Source organism: Lycium ferocissimum, chromosome 6 (genome assembly GCF_029784015.1).
Source record: "Lycium ferocissimum isolate CSIRO_LF1 chromosome 6, AGI_CSIRO_Lferr_CH_V1, whole genome shotgun sequence".
Classification (NCBI taxonomy): domain Eukaryota; kingdom Viridiplantae; phylum Streptophyta; class Magnoliopsida; order Solanales; family Solanaceae; genus Lycium; species Lycium ferocissimum.
The window spans coordinates 3,873,850-3,889,387 of NC_081347.1; the positions used below are offsets into that span (position 1 = coordinate 3,873,850).

General features: G+C 35.3%; 1 protein-coding gene across 1 annotated transcript; it reads right to left on the reverse strand.

Moving 5' to 3' along the window:
- Nucleotides 1–12,605: 12,605 nt before the first annotated feature.
- On the reverse strand, nt 12,606–14,092 carry LOC132060502 (uncharacterized). Its single transcript, XM_059453522.1, has 3 exons — nt 13,711–14,092; nt 13,053–13,489; nt 12,606–12,743 (listed from the first exon to the last, which is right to left on the reverse strand). The coding sequence occupies exons 1-3, from the start codon at nt 14,090–14,092 to the stop codon at nt 12,606–12,608; spliced, it is 957 nt and encodes a 318-aa protein (XP_059309505.1).
- Between the last annotated feature and the right edge of the window lie 1,446 nt (nt 14,093–15,538).

Here is a 15,538-nt window from a genome sequence, read left to right on the forward strand (position 1 = left end):
CTTGCATTTTTTTTTTTTTGACTAAACCTGGGTTTGAATGTCAAACCTCATGATATTAGGCGAAGGCCAAAAATTAAAGACCACCAATTTGAGGCACAAAAATTAAAGACCAGGACCTTTGAAGGATGATAGTGCAAATGACCCTAAAATTAAAGGCCAACACAAAATAAGGCCATAAGTGTCAATGATCCATTAGCGAATGGCCTAACACGCCAACAAGGGCTGGATTTGGGCTTTTTAGGGCCAGACTCAATAGAGATCTGCTGCAGTCTTCTCGGACCCACAGAGGGTTAAGACTTGCTCTGCCTCGGCTCAATATTTAAATTTTGTCCCCACTTTTGATATTTCGGTTGAATTAATTGTTTTATGTTTTAATTAAAGAAATTTAAAACTAATATACTTTAAGTTGAGTGGCAAAGATCGTAAAGAGACGGCGGGCGGAATCAAATTTGGTGAATTGCGGGATACAAGTCATTACAAACTGATATGACTTCATGTTATATTCAGCCAAGCTATATTAGTAGATCACTTACCAATCATGCTAGCTCGTCATGATTCTAAGTAACAAACATTAAAGAATAAAAAAACAATACTAGTCATGACAAACCACTATAATTTCATTCTATATGTGATCTAGATGTCTTGTTTGATTACTCATAAATCATACTCCCTCCGTTTCAATTTATATGAACCCATTTGACTTGGCACAACATTTAAGAAAAAAGAAAGACTTTTGAAAGCTTGTGGTTCAAAATAAGCCTTGAAAATTTGTGTGGTGTAAATCATTACGTAAAGTGAATTTGTTTTAATTAGGAAAGAAGTAAATTCACGTTTAGCGCGAGGGTAAAAGAAAATAGGTTCAAACAAATTGAAATAGAGAGAGTATTTGATAGTCGCAACTATGTATGTACGTTGAGAAACGCGTCGGCTTAAGTTGCAAGGGCAAGTATGATATTGGTCTTACTCATAAAACAAAACACATATCCTTCTGCAAGATGTGAAGCAGTAATTGATGCTTCTTTTTGCTTATTAAATAAAAAATCTTATCTTGTCTTACACATTTGTTTCGACCCATTTTATCGAAATAATTGCTTCTTAAAATTAATCTTTATTACATTTTCCAAAAGACGAAGCTAATATCATGCTTATTTCCAGAATCTTAAATCTTAAATTATATAAAAGTGAGAAGTTCTAGTTGCCAAGAACCCCACGATCTTCACACATAACGAAGGTTTGTCTATTTTTGAAAACATAACTTCATAAAAGTCAAACTCCCAACCAATTTGTGTTCAAACTGCATGTTATTAATCGCTAGGTGTACAAAGAAAATCGACAAACTGCCTACAAATAGATAAATCGAGTCAAATCGAGAAAAAAATTAGACTAGTAATTTGGTTTGGTGTTGAAAAAAAAAATTCAGCCATAATTGGTTTGGTTTGATTTTAGCTAAAAAAAAGTCAAACCGACCCGACATTACGTGTATTCGATTTTCAAAATATTGTATACATAAAAATATTTATTTGTAATGTAATTTGTAAATATTCTTAAATTTTTTCATAGTTTTTTGTCTTTTATAATATTATTTTAAGGTTAAACTTAGAATTTTGAATGTCAATAAGTTTTATATCCCACAGATGTTAGTAATTCAAATAAAGTCCAAATCAAAACCAACTCAACACTAATGCTAACAAAAGAAATTCAATTCTAACACTAGAAATGACAGTAATGTTGGATATCTATTCTTTAGTTTTGCATAATTGGTTTAGAGCGTAAAAATACATAGCTTAATTTTTTTCTTTGTCATGTAATTAATACTTATTAGCCGTACTTATTTTAGCATAACTTAGTATTTAGATTAAAGTTATTTTCTTTATGGCTTATTAATTAGCAATACTTATTTTAACCGATTTTATTATCTTTTTTGTTGAATATTTCAATATGATGTCATCACCCATCTCACATTTTGTGTTATTTTCTTAAGAAACACCTTAGTTATATAGTTGTATCTTACTAGGACTAAAGAAATATTTAAAGTAAAAGTCATTGTTTTGTATGAAGACTTTTTCGGAAAAAAACCCCGAAAAAACCGAATAACCCGAGAAAACCCGAAGTTGAAAAACCCAAATTTATTGGTTTGGTTTGGTTTGGTATTTGAAAAATCCGAACTAATCTGATTCATGTACACCCCTAGTTATTATCCCTTTTGTAGACGATAATGTTGTAAATTAATTCACAGTTTAAAATTATGTACTGCATGTAGAAAAAGTTTTTTCCGGTTAGTTTTGTGAAAAACATATTCAGGATTTGGTTATTGTAGGTTCGAGTTCGGCATTCTAAAAAAACACATTTAACTACTGGTTTGAAATATATAATTTATACTTAATTAGAGAATTTCTTAAGATATGTACAGAGTCTGAGCCAAAATTAGTTGATCCGAATGAGATGTATGCTAGATGATAGGCCCAAATTCTCTGCCAAATAATTGTTATGCCCAAAAGAAAAAAATCGCGAAATCATTAAAAAAAAAATTCAGCTACTACACTAAAAACCCAGCATGGTTTTGTTCAGTTAACTAGTCATCACCATAATATAGTTTACAATTTTCATCTAAAGCACCATATAAATCTCTTGGATGTGTAAAGAAAGATTGCATCACATTTTCAACTAATCTTCAAATTTTGTACGGTATGCTATATTTTACTAATGCCTATTTTATTTATTACCATTACATCCATTGTGCAGACACTAACCAACCCAAAAACATAGTTTTTATCATCAGCTTGCATCACATTTTTTTAATTAAATTGAAAAAAACTTTTATCATGTCGGGTTGTAGCTTTCATGTAGATACTTTGGTGATAGCAGCAGCTCTATAGTTTGGTGTCCCACTTTGAAATTGGACCACCAAATTCAACTAGGAACCTGTGCTAGTTGAGGATGTCATGCCACTAAAAGTGTTAAATGTTAAATATCTTAGTTAATGTTTGAAAAAGTAATACATGCATGAAGAGGGACCCCTTAAAAAGAGGCAAATGTTGCTCTAAGCAGTTGATCAGTCAAAAGGGGAAAATATAATTTACAATAACTTGGGACTTGGGACTTGGGTGCTGGCATGTTCCAAAATATAACATATAGTATTTGAAAGGAAAAAACTTACAATAAAGAACGACAATAGCTCGGAATTTTTATAACTCTGGCATGCTAAGTGCAATTTTTTTCTTTTCCAAAAACATATTCTTTTCAGTTTGTTCACTTACAGAAATACTCACTTATGAGAATAATAAATAAATAAATAAATAAATAAATAAGCAAATAAATAGATAGATAAATCGTGCAAGTTTTTTCCGTGTCCATGTATACTGACAGAATGCAATAAATTTGACTCAAATTTTGTATTTATATAAAAATATTCACTTAAATGGAGTATAAATTATCTGTCCCGAACACACTAGAGTGTCATGTCCTAAAATTCAAAACCCATAAGTTAAAATCTTGAATTCACTTCTGATTAAATTTAATTAAGGATCCCGTTTAATTAATTATTTTCTTTTTTCTAAGCTTTTGACTTTGAAGGACTTATAGTTTGTGGTGATAAGAGAATTCTGTTAAACGCACTCCTCTAACTGAAGTGACATTGGTGAGGTTGGTGGAGTTGGAATAATATTGATAAAAACTAAGTATATTTGAAGTAGCAAGTTTAGTTCACCAACTAAACGATAAAATCTAATTTCAGCCATTAGGTCTTGGCTTGCGCCTAGAGATACATTAGATTTTGTGTAATGCTTACGGTACATAACTAACTCATTAACAACGGATCACAGGGTTATTGTACTTAAATAGAGATGAAGTTATATATATTGCCAGTTAAAAAATATTATAATATCAGTGTAATTTAATCGATTATTATTCTATTTTCAAATGATCTTATCATGCTTGATATGGATACATACCGAATATTATAAGTCAACTTAATTCGATACTGTAAAAAATTCATTACATCAAACGGTGCATAGAACATAAAGTCATCTCACTACAAAAGAAAAATAGGAATTAGCTATGAAGTTCGACGGCAATCTGTAGCTAACTCAAATTTTTTTGTGTAAATAACCCGTAGCTAACTCAATTTTTTGTGTAACGGAAGGTAGGGGCGGAGGGAGGAAGAGCCCGAGTCGCCTTCAACGGAAAATTACACTGTTTATACATGATTAAAATTACTTTTTATGTATATATAGTAGACGTTGGATTCACTTTGGCTTCCTCGTGTGTTTATTTTTTCATATTTTGAACCCTCTTAGTGAAAATCTTAGCTCCGCCACTGACAATAAGGATATATTTGAACCATTTTTTGTTACGGCTGGGATATATATGCACCACTTTTTTAACGAGAGGTATATATACTCTAAATCGCAAAGTTAAGAGGTATATTTGTACCTTTTCTCTAAAATAAAATTAGCAATAGATTTTTACCGTTTAGCTACATAAGATTTCCATCCCTCATTCGTATTTTCTCTTGTAGCGTTTCGATACGTTGTTGGGCAAAACGTGGCCCGACTCTTTTTAATTTGTGTGTCTCGTTTTACTAGGAGTGCATGCCATCCATATGTTTATGAAGAAGAAATGAAATTGGAAGAAAAGATTGAATAATTTAAGCTCACTTGATCCTGTTGTTAACCTAGTCAACGGACGAATTTTATATACTATCTTATTTGCAATAAAAAATAAAATCTATGAATAATACAGTCAACCCTCTCTATAATTGTCATTTATTATATGACATTTATTTATAACTTTTGATTTTCTAGGAACCTATTTTTCATGTTATATTTCTTCTCTATACAGAAAGATTCTGCTGCAACATACAATGATAGCATCCATTATAGCGATGCACCTTTCTTTTGTAAAATTACCTTTCTATAATGACCATACTCAAATAGCGTGTAATAATATTTTGTAAGAAATATATTATGTGACAACAAAAGTGTCAATGAAGAGCGCTTCAACTTACTAACTTGAAGATAGAAGAGTCGTGTTGTTAAGCTTAGGAAACTGACCTTCAAGGGAAAGCTATTGAATCACCTTTTGCTGAAAGTTTGGACAAAATTTTTCGTCAATTCAAGCATTATATTATCACTAAGAGATTAAAATTTGAAAAACGACCTAAATTGTAGAGTTAACTCACAAAGCTTGAAATATTTAAATTCTCAATTAATTTAAAATGCATATGGTCCATAGATTTTAATTCTTTATCTGTGTGATACAACTAGTTATGGATTTAGTAGTAATTTATTAGTCTTTTCAATTTTTAATTTATGAGATACGAAAATCAATTGAGATTCTAAAATTTACAAGTATATTATTTTCGTTTATACCATAAAAAGTACAAAAAGTTAATTGTTTGCGTACTTTTGTTTATAAAAGCTAAATGAGATCTAAATATCGAATGTCAGTATACATGTATAACAACACCTCACTATAGCAGCCATGAAATTTCCGGACAAACACTGCTACTATAGAGAGGTTTGACTGTAATTATATTATGTCAAACTTTAGCAATAATCTTCAATACTTGCCGCACTCAACTGAACCATTAAGAATTGTCCACCCTATTTTATTTTTGTTTTTTATTTATCCATGAAATTTGATTTTTTTTTTCCCCGTAATAATAGCTATTGTTTAAGGAAGATACAAGAACTGGCCAATAAACGTTATTTAAAAATAAAAACAAAAAAAAATATTGCATGTATAATCCAATTGCTATCAAGAAATTTCAATCTAGTCATTTACTCACGGATTAGGAAGGTCGAAGCATCCGTAATCAGCCTAACATGTGGAGGGAAAAGATAGGACTTAACAAGTTACAATATATTTTAAAGTTAAAGATGTATTTGCGCTCGTTATTTACTCCAAACTAATAAATGTAAAACACTTTTTTGGTACACATATTCCACACTTAGCCGTGGTGCACATGTTGGATAATGGGTTACTTACTCATGAAAGTTCAGATGAAATAAGATCTCTTGGCCTCTTACAATTTGAATAGAAGAAAATGAGTTTTTTCATTAGATCTCTTATGTGTAAAAAAATGAAAATCTCTTGTAAAAAGGTCATAAAACAAAAAACAAAAAGTTTGTAAAGGGCCAAATAACCATTTCTCCCAAAAGTTTATATGTTTCGCGCATTGATGGTTATTTACTCATGAATTGTGTTCTCATTTTAACATTTAACTATTAATGCATGGTAAATTTATTTCATATGGTGTAAGTATCGAATGTGACCAATATGTATGAAAACGATAGTTTACTTAAATATAATTTAGTATTAAATGTTTTATACCAAACAAGCAGTAATGGGGTGCTCGAGGTTGCGGAGGGGGCGGTATGAATTAAGTTGTAACACAGATTAACTAATTAAAGTAGATTATTATTTTATTTTTCAGATTAATATATCATATTTAAATACATATAGTTACATATTATTATAAATTAAAACTTAATATAACAACATGAGAAAATGCACTATTAATACACATAACATAAACTTCCAATATTTGAATGACGAGCCAAAGCATTAGGGTCTTAATCGATGACTCAACATAAGGAGCCAAAACAAAAACCGAACAAAAGAGTGATCATAATTAGCGGGCAAAAATACAACATCAATTTCACAGTTCCCAAACTTTTCATGCTGATTCATTACAATATTATTAAAAACAATTAAAGTTCTTTCGGCAAACATCCTTTTCATGCATCTACCAAACTTAGAAAAAATTACTCCATATGTTTCAAGTGCTATATGTATATCACTATTTTTCAGTTAGAAAAAGATTAGCTCAAATTACAAGTCCAAGATCTCAAAAAATCTTAAAGAAATATTTGTTCTTGGATTGGAAGTCGAATAACAATATAATGGACAACATATATAGAATCAAATTCTTGTTTGGATTGGTTACGAATGAATAGATTTTGATTAAATATGATTTCAAAATGTTTGATGCAATTCAATCAATTAATATTATTGTATACGAGTTCCACAAATCTCGAAACTTCAAACTCTTAAAAATACCAATTATGATCTCTTTCACGAAAGGACCTTACACATGGACTCATTGGTTGATCCTGCAGCCTCCAAAGGAAGGTTTCTTTAGCGAACGAACATTATTTAAATTATATGAAGAAAAGAGTCTTGTACAAAAGGGTTGCAAAAAGAATTCTAACTTATTTCAGGTGGATTACTGTGTATCTATTGAATTTGAAAGGAAGGATTGCAAAAAGAATTCTAACTTATTTCAGGTGGATTACTGTGTATCTATTGAATTTGAAAGGAGGTGGACAGTAAAAAGACAGACATGAGCAAATGATGCAAAATTGATTTGATGTAATGTTTCCTCTCCAATGATAGTAACATCTTAAATTTAATGCTGAATGAAATTATGTTATATAAATGGCGCAGAGAAAATACTTTTTACTTAAGAGTTACCGCCAATAATCTTATCATAATTATAAAAAAAAATTAGTTGGATAAACAATTCCCTGGTTTTATTTTCACAATTCACACAACATATCCAATCATTAATGTAATTTTTAATACTTTCTATTTGTAAATTTTCCAAGTAAAGTGTTTTCTCTGATTTCTAAAGAAAGCAAATGAACAAGAACCAGCTATGCATGCGGGAATAATTATGCGCCATTATCATCGCTTAATGCACATGTTGATTTAAAGTTGATTTAGAAAAATAAACAAAATCATGATATTGAATTCGAAAACACTCAATTTGTCACTTTAACTAATGAGTTAAAGTTATTCAATAAATGCATTGTTTCATAAGTTATGCCGATAAGAAAAATTGTTTGCTTATGCAAGATGCTTAAATTTGATGTACCGAGATGTAGCCCATCGGTTAATGAAGTGAGTAAAAGTGATGATAAGGTTCAAATTGAATTCCAGCAAAGACCAAAAAGGCTAGGTAACTTTTATTATCTCCCTAAGTTTTAGTGGTCAAGTTACGCGATCTTTGTTGCTAGAAGGCAACAATTACGCGGTAAAAAAGTCGAATGCTTAGTTGCGCACAAACTGACTGGATACCACAATTATAAAAAAAGGAGATGCTTAAATTTCATTATTAGAAAAACACATTACTAAAAAATGAGAACTCTAAATTTTTTTTTTTTTGCTTATCACATGGTGTTCGATTTCTAGATTGGAGCTGCTAAATTTGGATTCGCACAGAAAAGTCTCACATTGGGTATAAAACACTCTTTACTAAAAGCGATTTTATACTCGGGACTCAAACATGGAGTCTCTAGTTAAAGATGGAGAAGTACTTTCAACTCCACCACAATTTTTTACGATAAATTTTTTACCAATAAAAGCTTAAATAGACTTACTCTTACGTCTTAAAGAATAAAGAGCATACTAGTGACCCATTTGGTTTTATTTCTTTAACTTCAAAATTTTCTTGCACGAGGGATTTCTAGCTGCATTTCTACATCACAAGGTATTTTCTTTCCATTATATGATACTTAGGGGTCGTTTGATTTGAACACAAGTTATGATGGGATTAGTTATATTGGGATATGTTATACTGGGATTATTTATGTTGGGATTAGTTATCCTGATATTATTTCTTATTGATTGTTTGGTTTGTTGTATTAAAAGTAACATACATTGCATAACTTTTAAGAAAAAGTTGTTTGTTTACAAAAATACCCTCCTGTACATGTAGTAGAAAAAGGTTTTTTTTTTTTTAGAACGAAACCAAACCAATAAAATTCGGGTTTTTCAACCTCGGATTTTCTCGGGTTATTTTTAGTCTTGATACAAAATATATAACTTTTACTTCAAATATTTCTTTAGATCTAGTAAGATACAACTATATAATTAAGGTGTTTTAAGAAAATAACCAAAAATGCCAGAAGAGTGATAAGTTATCCAAAAGACTATTCGGTTAAAATAAATATTGCTAATTAATAAGCCATAAAGAAAATGACCATAATCTAAAAATACTAAGTCATGCTAAAATAAGTACGGCTAATAAGTATAACTTATGACAAGAAAAAACTTAAGGTATGTATTTTCACTCTCTAAACCAAACATTATTTTCAAGTAAATTGAATTTTTTGTTAGTATTAGTGTTGTGTTGGTTTTGGTAGTTACTAACATCCATAAGATATAAAACTTATTGACATCTAAAATTTAAATTCAAGCTTGAATAATATGATAATAGATAAAAACTACGAAAAAAATTAAGAAATATTTTTACATTACAAATAATTATTTTTATGTATAAAATATTTTAAAATTTGAATATATCACTCTTTTTGCTTATCGGTTTATCGGTTTGGTGCGGTTTGTCGTACCAAACCACCCCTTACACTTTCGATTATAGTACTTACTAAATTGTACATATACTTTTGTTTTCTTTTGACTTAATCCAAAAGTACAAAGTGTATACGTAGAAAGAGGAATAGTGGAAATGAAAGGCAATTAAATTGGAAAAACCAAAATCAACAGGTGAAGTTAAAAACGTCAGTGTTCAAAATAAAATTATACAAATAAATGTTGACTTCGTTACATTTTGTTTTCAAGTATCCAAATAAGAGTATGTTCAAGATTAGGGTCTTAATTACCAAATAAGTACGCAGTCAAGAACTCCCAATTGATTATGACTGTATCATTGAGTCAATTCCATCAATGATTACTATTTAGATAAACTCCGCATAGATTTAAAATATATGCTGATAGGTTAAAGTTTTTTTTTTTTACTATTAATGAATTTAAAATTGTGATAGTAGATTACATGAGCAGAGTTAGAGGGATGAAGGAGGCTGTTGTCGCCAAAAAATCACATTGTATAAAGAAGATTAATTTTATTTTTTATTTTTTATGTACATATAGTAATGTTGAACCCTCTTGGTATACACCTACCTCGTCCACCGACAAATTAGTTACTATTTTTATTAGATTACCAATTAATACTTCAAGATAGTTATTTGGAAGTGAAGAAATTGACAGTAATATGTTGTCGTGAATCGGCTGAAAGAATTTCAATATGCCAAGAAATCGTTTCCGTTAATAAAGAGTGGTTCTCTTTGTTTAACCTTAAAATGGAGAACAATTAAATTTATGCGTGACGCCAAAAATATGTTGCTAAATTAAATTCGAAATTAAATTGCGAAATAAGTCAATAAGTAAATAAAGAAGCGGGGCGTGCCTTTGGCATTCGTTACATTTTCAAACGAAGGTTTCGGCGTCTTCCTCCATCTCGTTCCCATAGTATCCTGCTCTGATCAGCTTGCGGACCAATGAATCGGCTCCCAAATGGTTTCCGCAAGTCCCCTCGTGAACTTCCCTCAGAACGTAGTCGGTTTCTCCTGGTCCTAGGCATCTCGCCAAGGGGCCGTGGAATGACCTTTGGTATAACTGGCCATCGACCAAACAAAATCTAGCTGCTTTAGTTCGGAGGGCTCTTGATTCCTTGGCATCGGATGGTAGCTTTCCTGTTTGAAGATAATCTATGTATTTGTTCCTCTAATCCCAAGTAAAGCCGATCGAGTTTATCTCGGCGTGGCCAGTCTCTATGACCGATTTTGTCACCGCACCACGACTCACGGAGTTGAACCCTTCGATTCGACCGAGGATCCCGCATTTGCCAAGGCATTCGCCTCATTATTTTGATCCCGGGGTACGTGTTCCAACGTCCACTTCTTGAACCGGCAAAGGACAACCTCGCAATTTTTTCTCGATATCTCCACATTCGATCATCCTTGATTTCGAAGGTTCCATTCGTTTGGTTGACCACCAGAGAGAATGCATTTGGCCTCTATGATCTCGGCTCCCAAGCTTTTAGCCGATTCTAAACTCCGAAATCATAGCCTCATATTCGGCTTCGTTGTTAGTTAAATCGGCCGATCTAATAGATTGTCTTATTACGTCATTCGAGGAGGTTTAAGAACGATACCTAACCGGACCCTTTTACATTAGACGCACCGGCGTGTAAAGAGTCCGTACCCCCGTACTAGTCCCCGAGGTAAGAAGCATTTCCTTATCATGGCCGGTGCAAAATCGACCACGAAATCCGCCAGTATTTGGGATTTGATCGCAGTTCGGGGTTTGTATTCAATATCATACCCGCTAATCTCCACAACCCACTTTGCTAGTCGGCCTGAGAGTTCAGGTTTATGCATGACATTCCTTAGGGGGTACGACGTTACGACCCGTATGGGATGACACTGAAAGTAAGGTTCTAATTTCCTAGACGCACTCAATAAAGCCAAAGCGAGTTTTTCCAAATGTGGGTACCTGGTTTTCGGCGTCTGGGTTCTACTTACATAGTAAATCGGGTATTGCGTACCTTTCTCCTCTTGAACAAAGACACCGCTCACCTCTATCTCGGACACCGCCAAGTATGTATACTGTTGTTGTTCGCTTTTGGCGTGTGGAGTAGAGGTGGGCTTGATAAGTACCTTTTGAGTTCTGCTAAGGCCATCTGACATTCGGGGTCCATGCAAAGTCAATCTTTTTCTTTAGCAACGAGAAGAACCGATGACTTTTGTCCGAGGATCTGGAGATGAATCGGCTTAGGGCAGCTATCCGTCCTGTCAATCTTTGTACCCCTTTGATGTCGTTGATCACGGTGATATCTTCAATTGCCTTTATCTTATCCGGGTTGATTTCGATCCCCCGATTTGATACCATGAATCCGAGAAACTTGCCCGATCCGACTCCGAAGGCACATTTTTCCGGTTCGAACTCATGTTGTACTTTCTTAATATACCGAAAGTTTCTGCAAAATTTCAAATGGTCCTCTGCCTTTGCGGGGACTTAACGACTATGTCATCTATATAAACTTCTATTGATTTCCTTATTTGGTGTTCAAACATGCGATTGACTAAACGCTGATAGGTGGCACCTGCATTTTTTAAGCCAAAGGGCATTACATTATAACAATATGTGCCATACCTAATTATGAAGGAGGTTTTTTCTCGATCCTTAGGGTCCATTTGTATTTGGTTGTACCTGAAGTAGGCATCGAGGAAACTCAGCGTGTTGTGACCCGCAGTAGCGTCGATCATGCGATCGATGCTGGGCAAAGAAAATGAATCCTTCGGGCAGTCCTTGTTTAAATCTTTATAATCTATGCACATTCTTAACTTATTCCCCTTTTTAGGCACTACTACAACGTTAGCTAACCAATCTGGGTATTTTACCTCTCGAATGGACCCTATATTAAGGAGCTTGGTTACCTCGTCCTTGACGAACGCATGTTTTAGCTCGGGCTGTGGCGGATCCAGGCTCAACTTGTGTGTCGTCACATCTGGTGGAATACTTGTCATGTCTAAATGGGACCAAGCAAAGCAATTTGAGTTATTTTTAAGAAACTCAATAATTTTTTTTCTGAGCTCGGGGGTTAACCCCGTGCCCAGGTATACCTTCTTCTCTGGTAGATGAACGAACAGTATGACTTGCTCGAGTTCTTCGACTGTGGACTTAGTGGCATCAGAATCATCGGGCACCACAAAGGTTCTCGGTACTCCGAATTTTAACTCTTCGTCTATTGTGTCTCCATTCCGATCTTTCGAGGATTCCGGGATCGAGATCTGTGATTGCTATTTGGCATTAATCCCTTCGTTCTGATCTGGCGCCTTTATAGTCTTAACAGATTCTTCAACCGCGAACATTTCTTTTGTGGCCTGTTGTTCACCACGGACGGTTTTGATATCTTCTGGGGTCGGGAATTTCAATACCTGATGCATAGTTGAGGGGACCGCTCTCACGAGGTGAATCCACTTCCCGCCCAAAGAATGCATTGTATCCCATGTCTCCCTCATCACATAAAATTATGTTTGCCGCGTAGTTCCGCCATATTGATCGGTAAGTGATCTCACCCTTCGTCGTCTCGCATGCCATGTTAAATCCATTGAGGACCATATTTCGACGATCTGATCTCGTAGTCCCAACTGTTCAATGACTCTCCATCGGATGATATTAGCCGAGCTACCTGGATCAATTAGCACACATTTAATTCTAAATTTATTGACAAGGACAGATATTACCAGTGCGTCGTTATGCGGCTGGGCAATGCCTTCCATGTCCTCGTCATTGAACGTGATGGGACCATCGGGGTCATCATTCCGGATACGTTTTTCCCTCGTTATGGAAATTTTGGTGCATTTTACAACCGGCCCAAGGGGAACGTCAGTTCCTCCCATGATCATGTGTATCACTCGTTGAGGCTCTTTCGGCCTATCCTGCTTGTTGGAGTCCAGGTTCTTGAAATGGGTTTTTCCTCGTTCACTTAGGAATTCTCGAAGATGTCCCAAATTGAACAGAGGAGCGACCTCCTCTCTCAGCCGCCGACAATCCTCAGTCCGATGGCCGTGAGTATGTTGATACTTACAAATAAGACTTTTATCTCGCTTCTCTAGATCATATTGGATTGGCCTTGGATGTCTTGTTTCTTTGTTTCGGATAACGGCCGCCGCTATGGTTGCTACATCGACGCAAAAGTTATACTCGGATAACCTTAGAGTTTCTCTATTTCCTGGGGTTCTATTGACAACATTTCTGTTTATCAGTCCACGGCTATTTTGGCCTCGATCATTCCTTCGATCATTCCTCCTATTATTCTTTCCTGATTCGTTGTTGCGCCCGTTTCCCCTTCGATCGGGTGGGTAAGGGGCCGTACTCCGTCATATGACGATCTGGAATCACAATCTACCACTCTCCTCAATTGATCACTCCCTTTATCGGAATGCCATGATACCGAAGCAGCCCTCAGAATCTTATCATCTTCGACCCTGATCTTCGAGTGATACCTGTTGTGTACATCAGCCCAAGCGATCGCCAGGTATTCTATCAGATTTTGGTTTAGCTCCATAGATGTGATCGAGCTCCTTGAATTGAGTCCTTGGGTGAAAGCTTGAACGGCCCAATCGTCAGTGACTGAGGGTAAGTCCATGCGCTCTATTTGAAATCGAGCCACAAACTCGCGGAAGGTCTCGTCATCTCGTTGCTTGACGTTGAACAAGTCCGATTTTCGTGTTTCGACCTTGATGGCCCCGACATGGGCCTTGACGAAAGCATCAGCGAGCATGGAAAATGAATCAATCGAATGCTTGGGCAAGTTATGATACCAAATCATCACCCCTTTGACAAGGTTTCCCTAAATTTCTTAAGTAGCACTTATTCCCTTTCGTCATCGGCGAGATCATTGCCCTTAATAGCACATGTATATGCAGTCACATATTCATTTGGGTCCGTCGTCCCATTATACTTCGGGATATCGGGCATGCGAAATCTCTTAGGGATTTTCATCGGTGCCGCACTCGGCGGAAATGGCATTTGAACAAATTTTTTCGAATTTGGTCCCTTCAACACTGGTGGAGCCCCCGGAATCTGATCGACCCTCGAGTTGTAGTTCTTCACCTTGTTGTCGTTCGCCTCTATCTTCTTTTCGCCGGACTCGACTCGTTTCGTCAATTCTTCGAGCATTCTCATCAATTCGCTGCTTTGCCTGGGGTGATTCTCGTTACCCCGTGGGACGTGTCTTTCCTCCGTATCCCGGGTATGTTCGACAGGCACATCGGTGCCGACCTCGATTTTGTAATTGCGCTATGATCTCTTCTTGCGGGCTCAGAACCGAGCCATAACCATGTCTAACTGGTTTTGGAGCTATTGCAGCATGACTCCGTTATTCTCGCCAGCCAATACGTTGCCCACCGATGATCCGACTTGAACAGGATTAACGGGGGGCGCGTTGTTGTTTGGTACGTCCCCGTCGTCATGCTCGTGATGGCTTGGTTCCACTTGAAAGTTGATGGAATGAGAATCCGACATTTTTGGTATACCTGAAATCAAACCTTAAAGAACAAGTGTAAAATATTGAGCGTAACCAGAATGTTGTATTGAACCGCCACTACTATCTAAGGCCCCACGCGGGCGCAAACTATTTAACCTTAAAATGGAGAGCAATTAAATTTATGCGTGACGCCAAAGATATGTGGCTAAATTCAATTCGAGATTAAATTGCGAGATAAGTTAATAAGTAAATAAAGAAGCGGATCTGACCAAATATTAATTATGGCCGGCCTCGGGTGTAGAAACCGAGGTCGATACCCTCTGTTGAGTACTTACACGACGAATAATAAAGATGAACTTAGGAACAAATGGGAATGGTTTCAAAGGATTCTTATTATTTTCTGATATGAACTCTTTCACTCTTTCTGTTACCTGCCCCCTATAATGGATGGGAACCTCCTCTTTATATAGTAGAGGAGTCTCAATCCTAGTACAATTCTAAATAAAGGAAAGAAATCTAGTGACAGCTGTTGTCGAGATAGACGCCGAAATATCCGGTTGAGGACGGATATTTCGGTCTTCTCCTTATGGCAGCTAACCGCCCTTCCTTTATCGCCTCGTCCCAGATCGAGCTCGAAGTCTCATTCCCGATGAGCCGGTCATATCGTGCCCGAGCATAACCATGACAACGAAAAACCGAGCATGTCCGTATCCTCGGTTTTACCCGTACACTCTTATCTCA

Coding starts and splice junctions, on each gene's coding strand:
- LOC132060502 (XM_059453522.1), bottom strand. CDS start 14,092: ATGCTCGCTGATGCTTTCGTCAAGGCCCATGTCGGGGCCATCAAGGTC. Junction 13,490..13,710: donor ATTGAGGAGAGTGGTAGATT/GTGATTCCAGAT, acceptor GCGTCGATGTAG/CAACCATAGCGGCGGCCGTT. Junction 12,744..13,052: donor AGCCGCATAACGACGCACTG/GTAATATCTGTC, acceptor ACTATGCATCAG/GTATTGAAATTCCCGACCCC.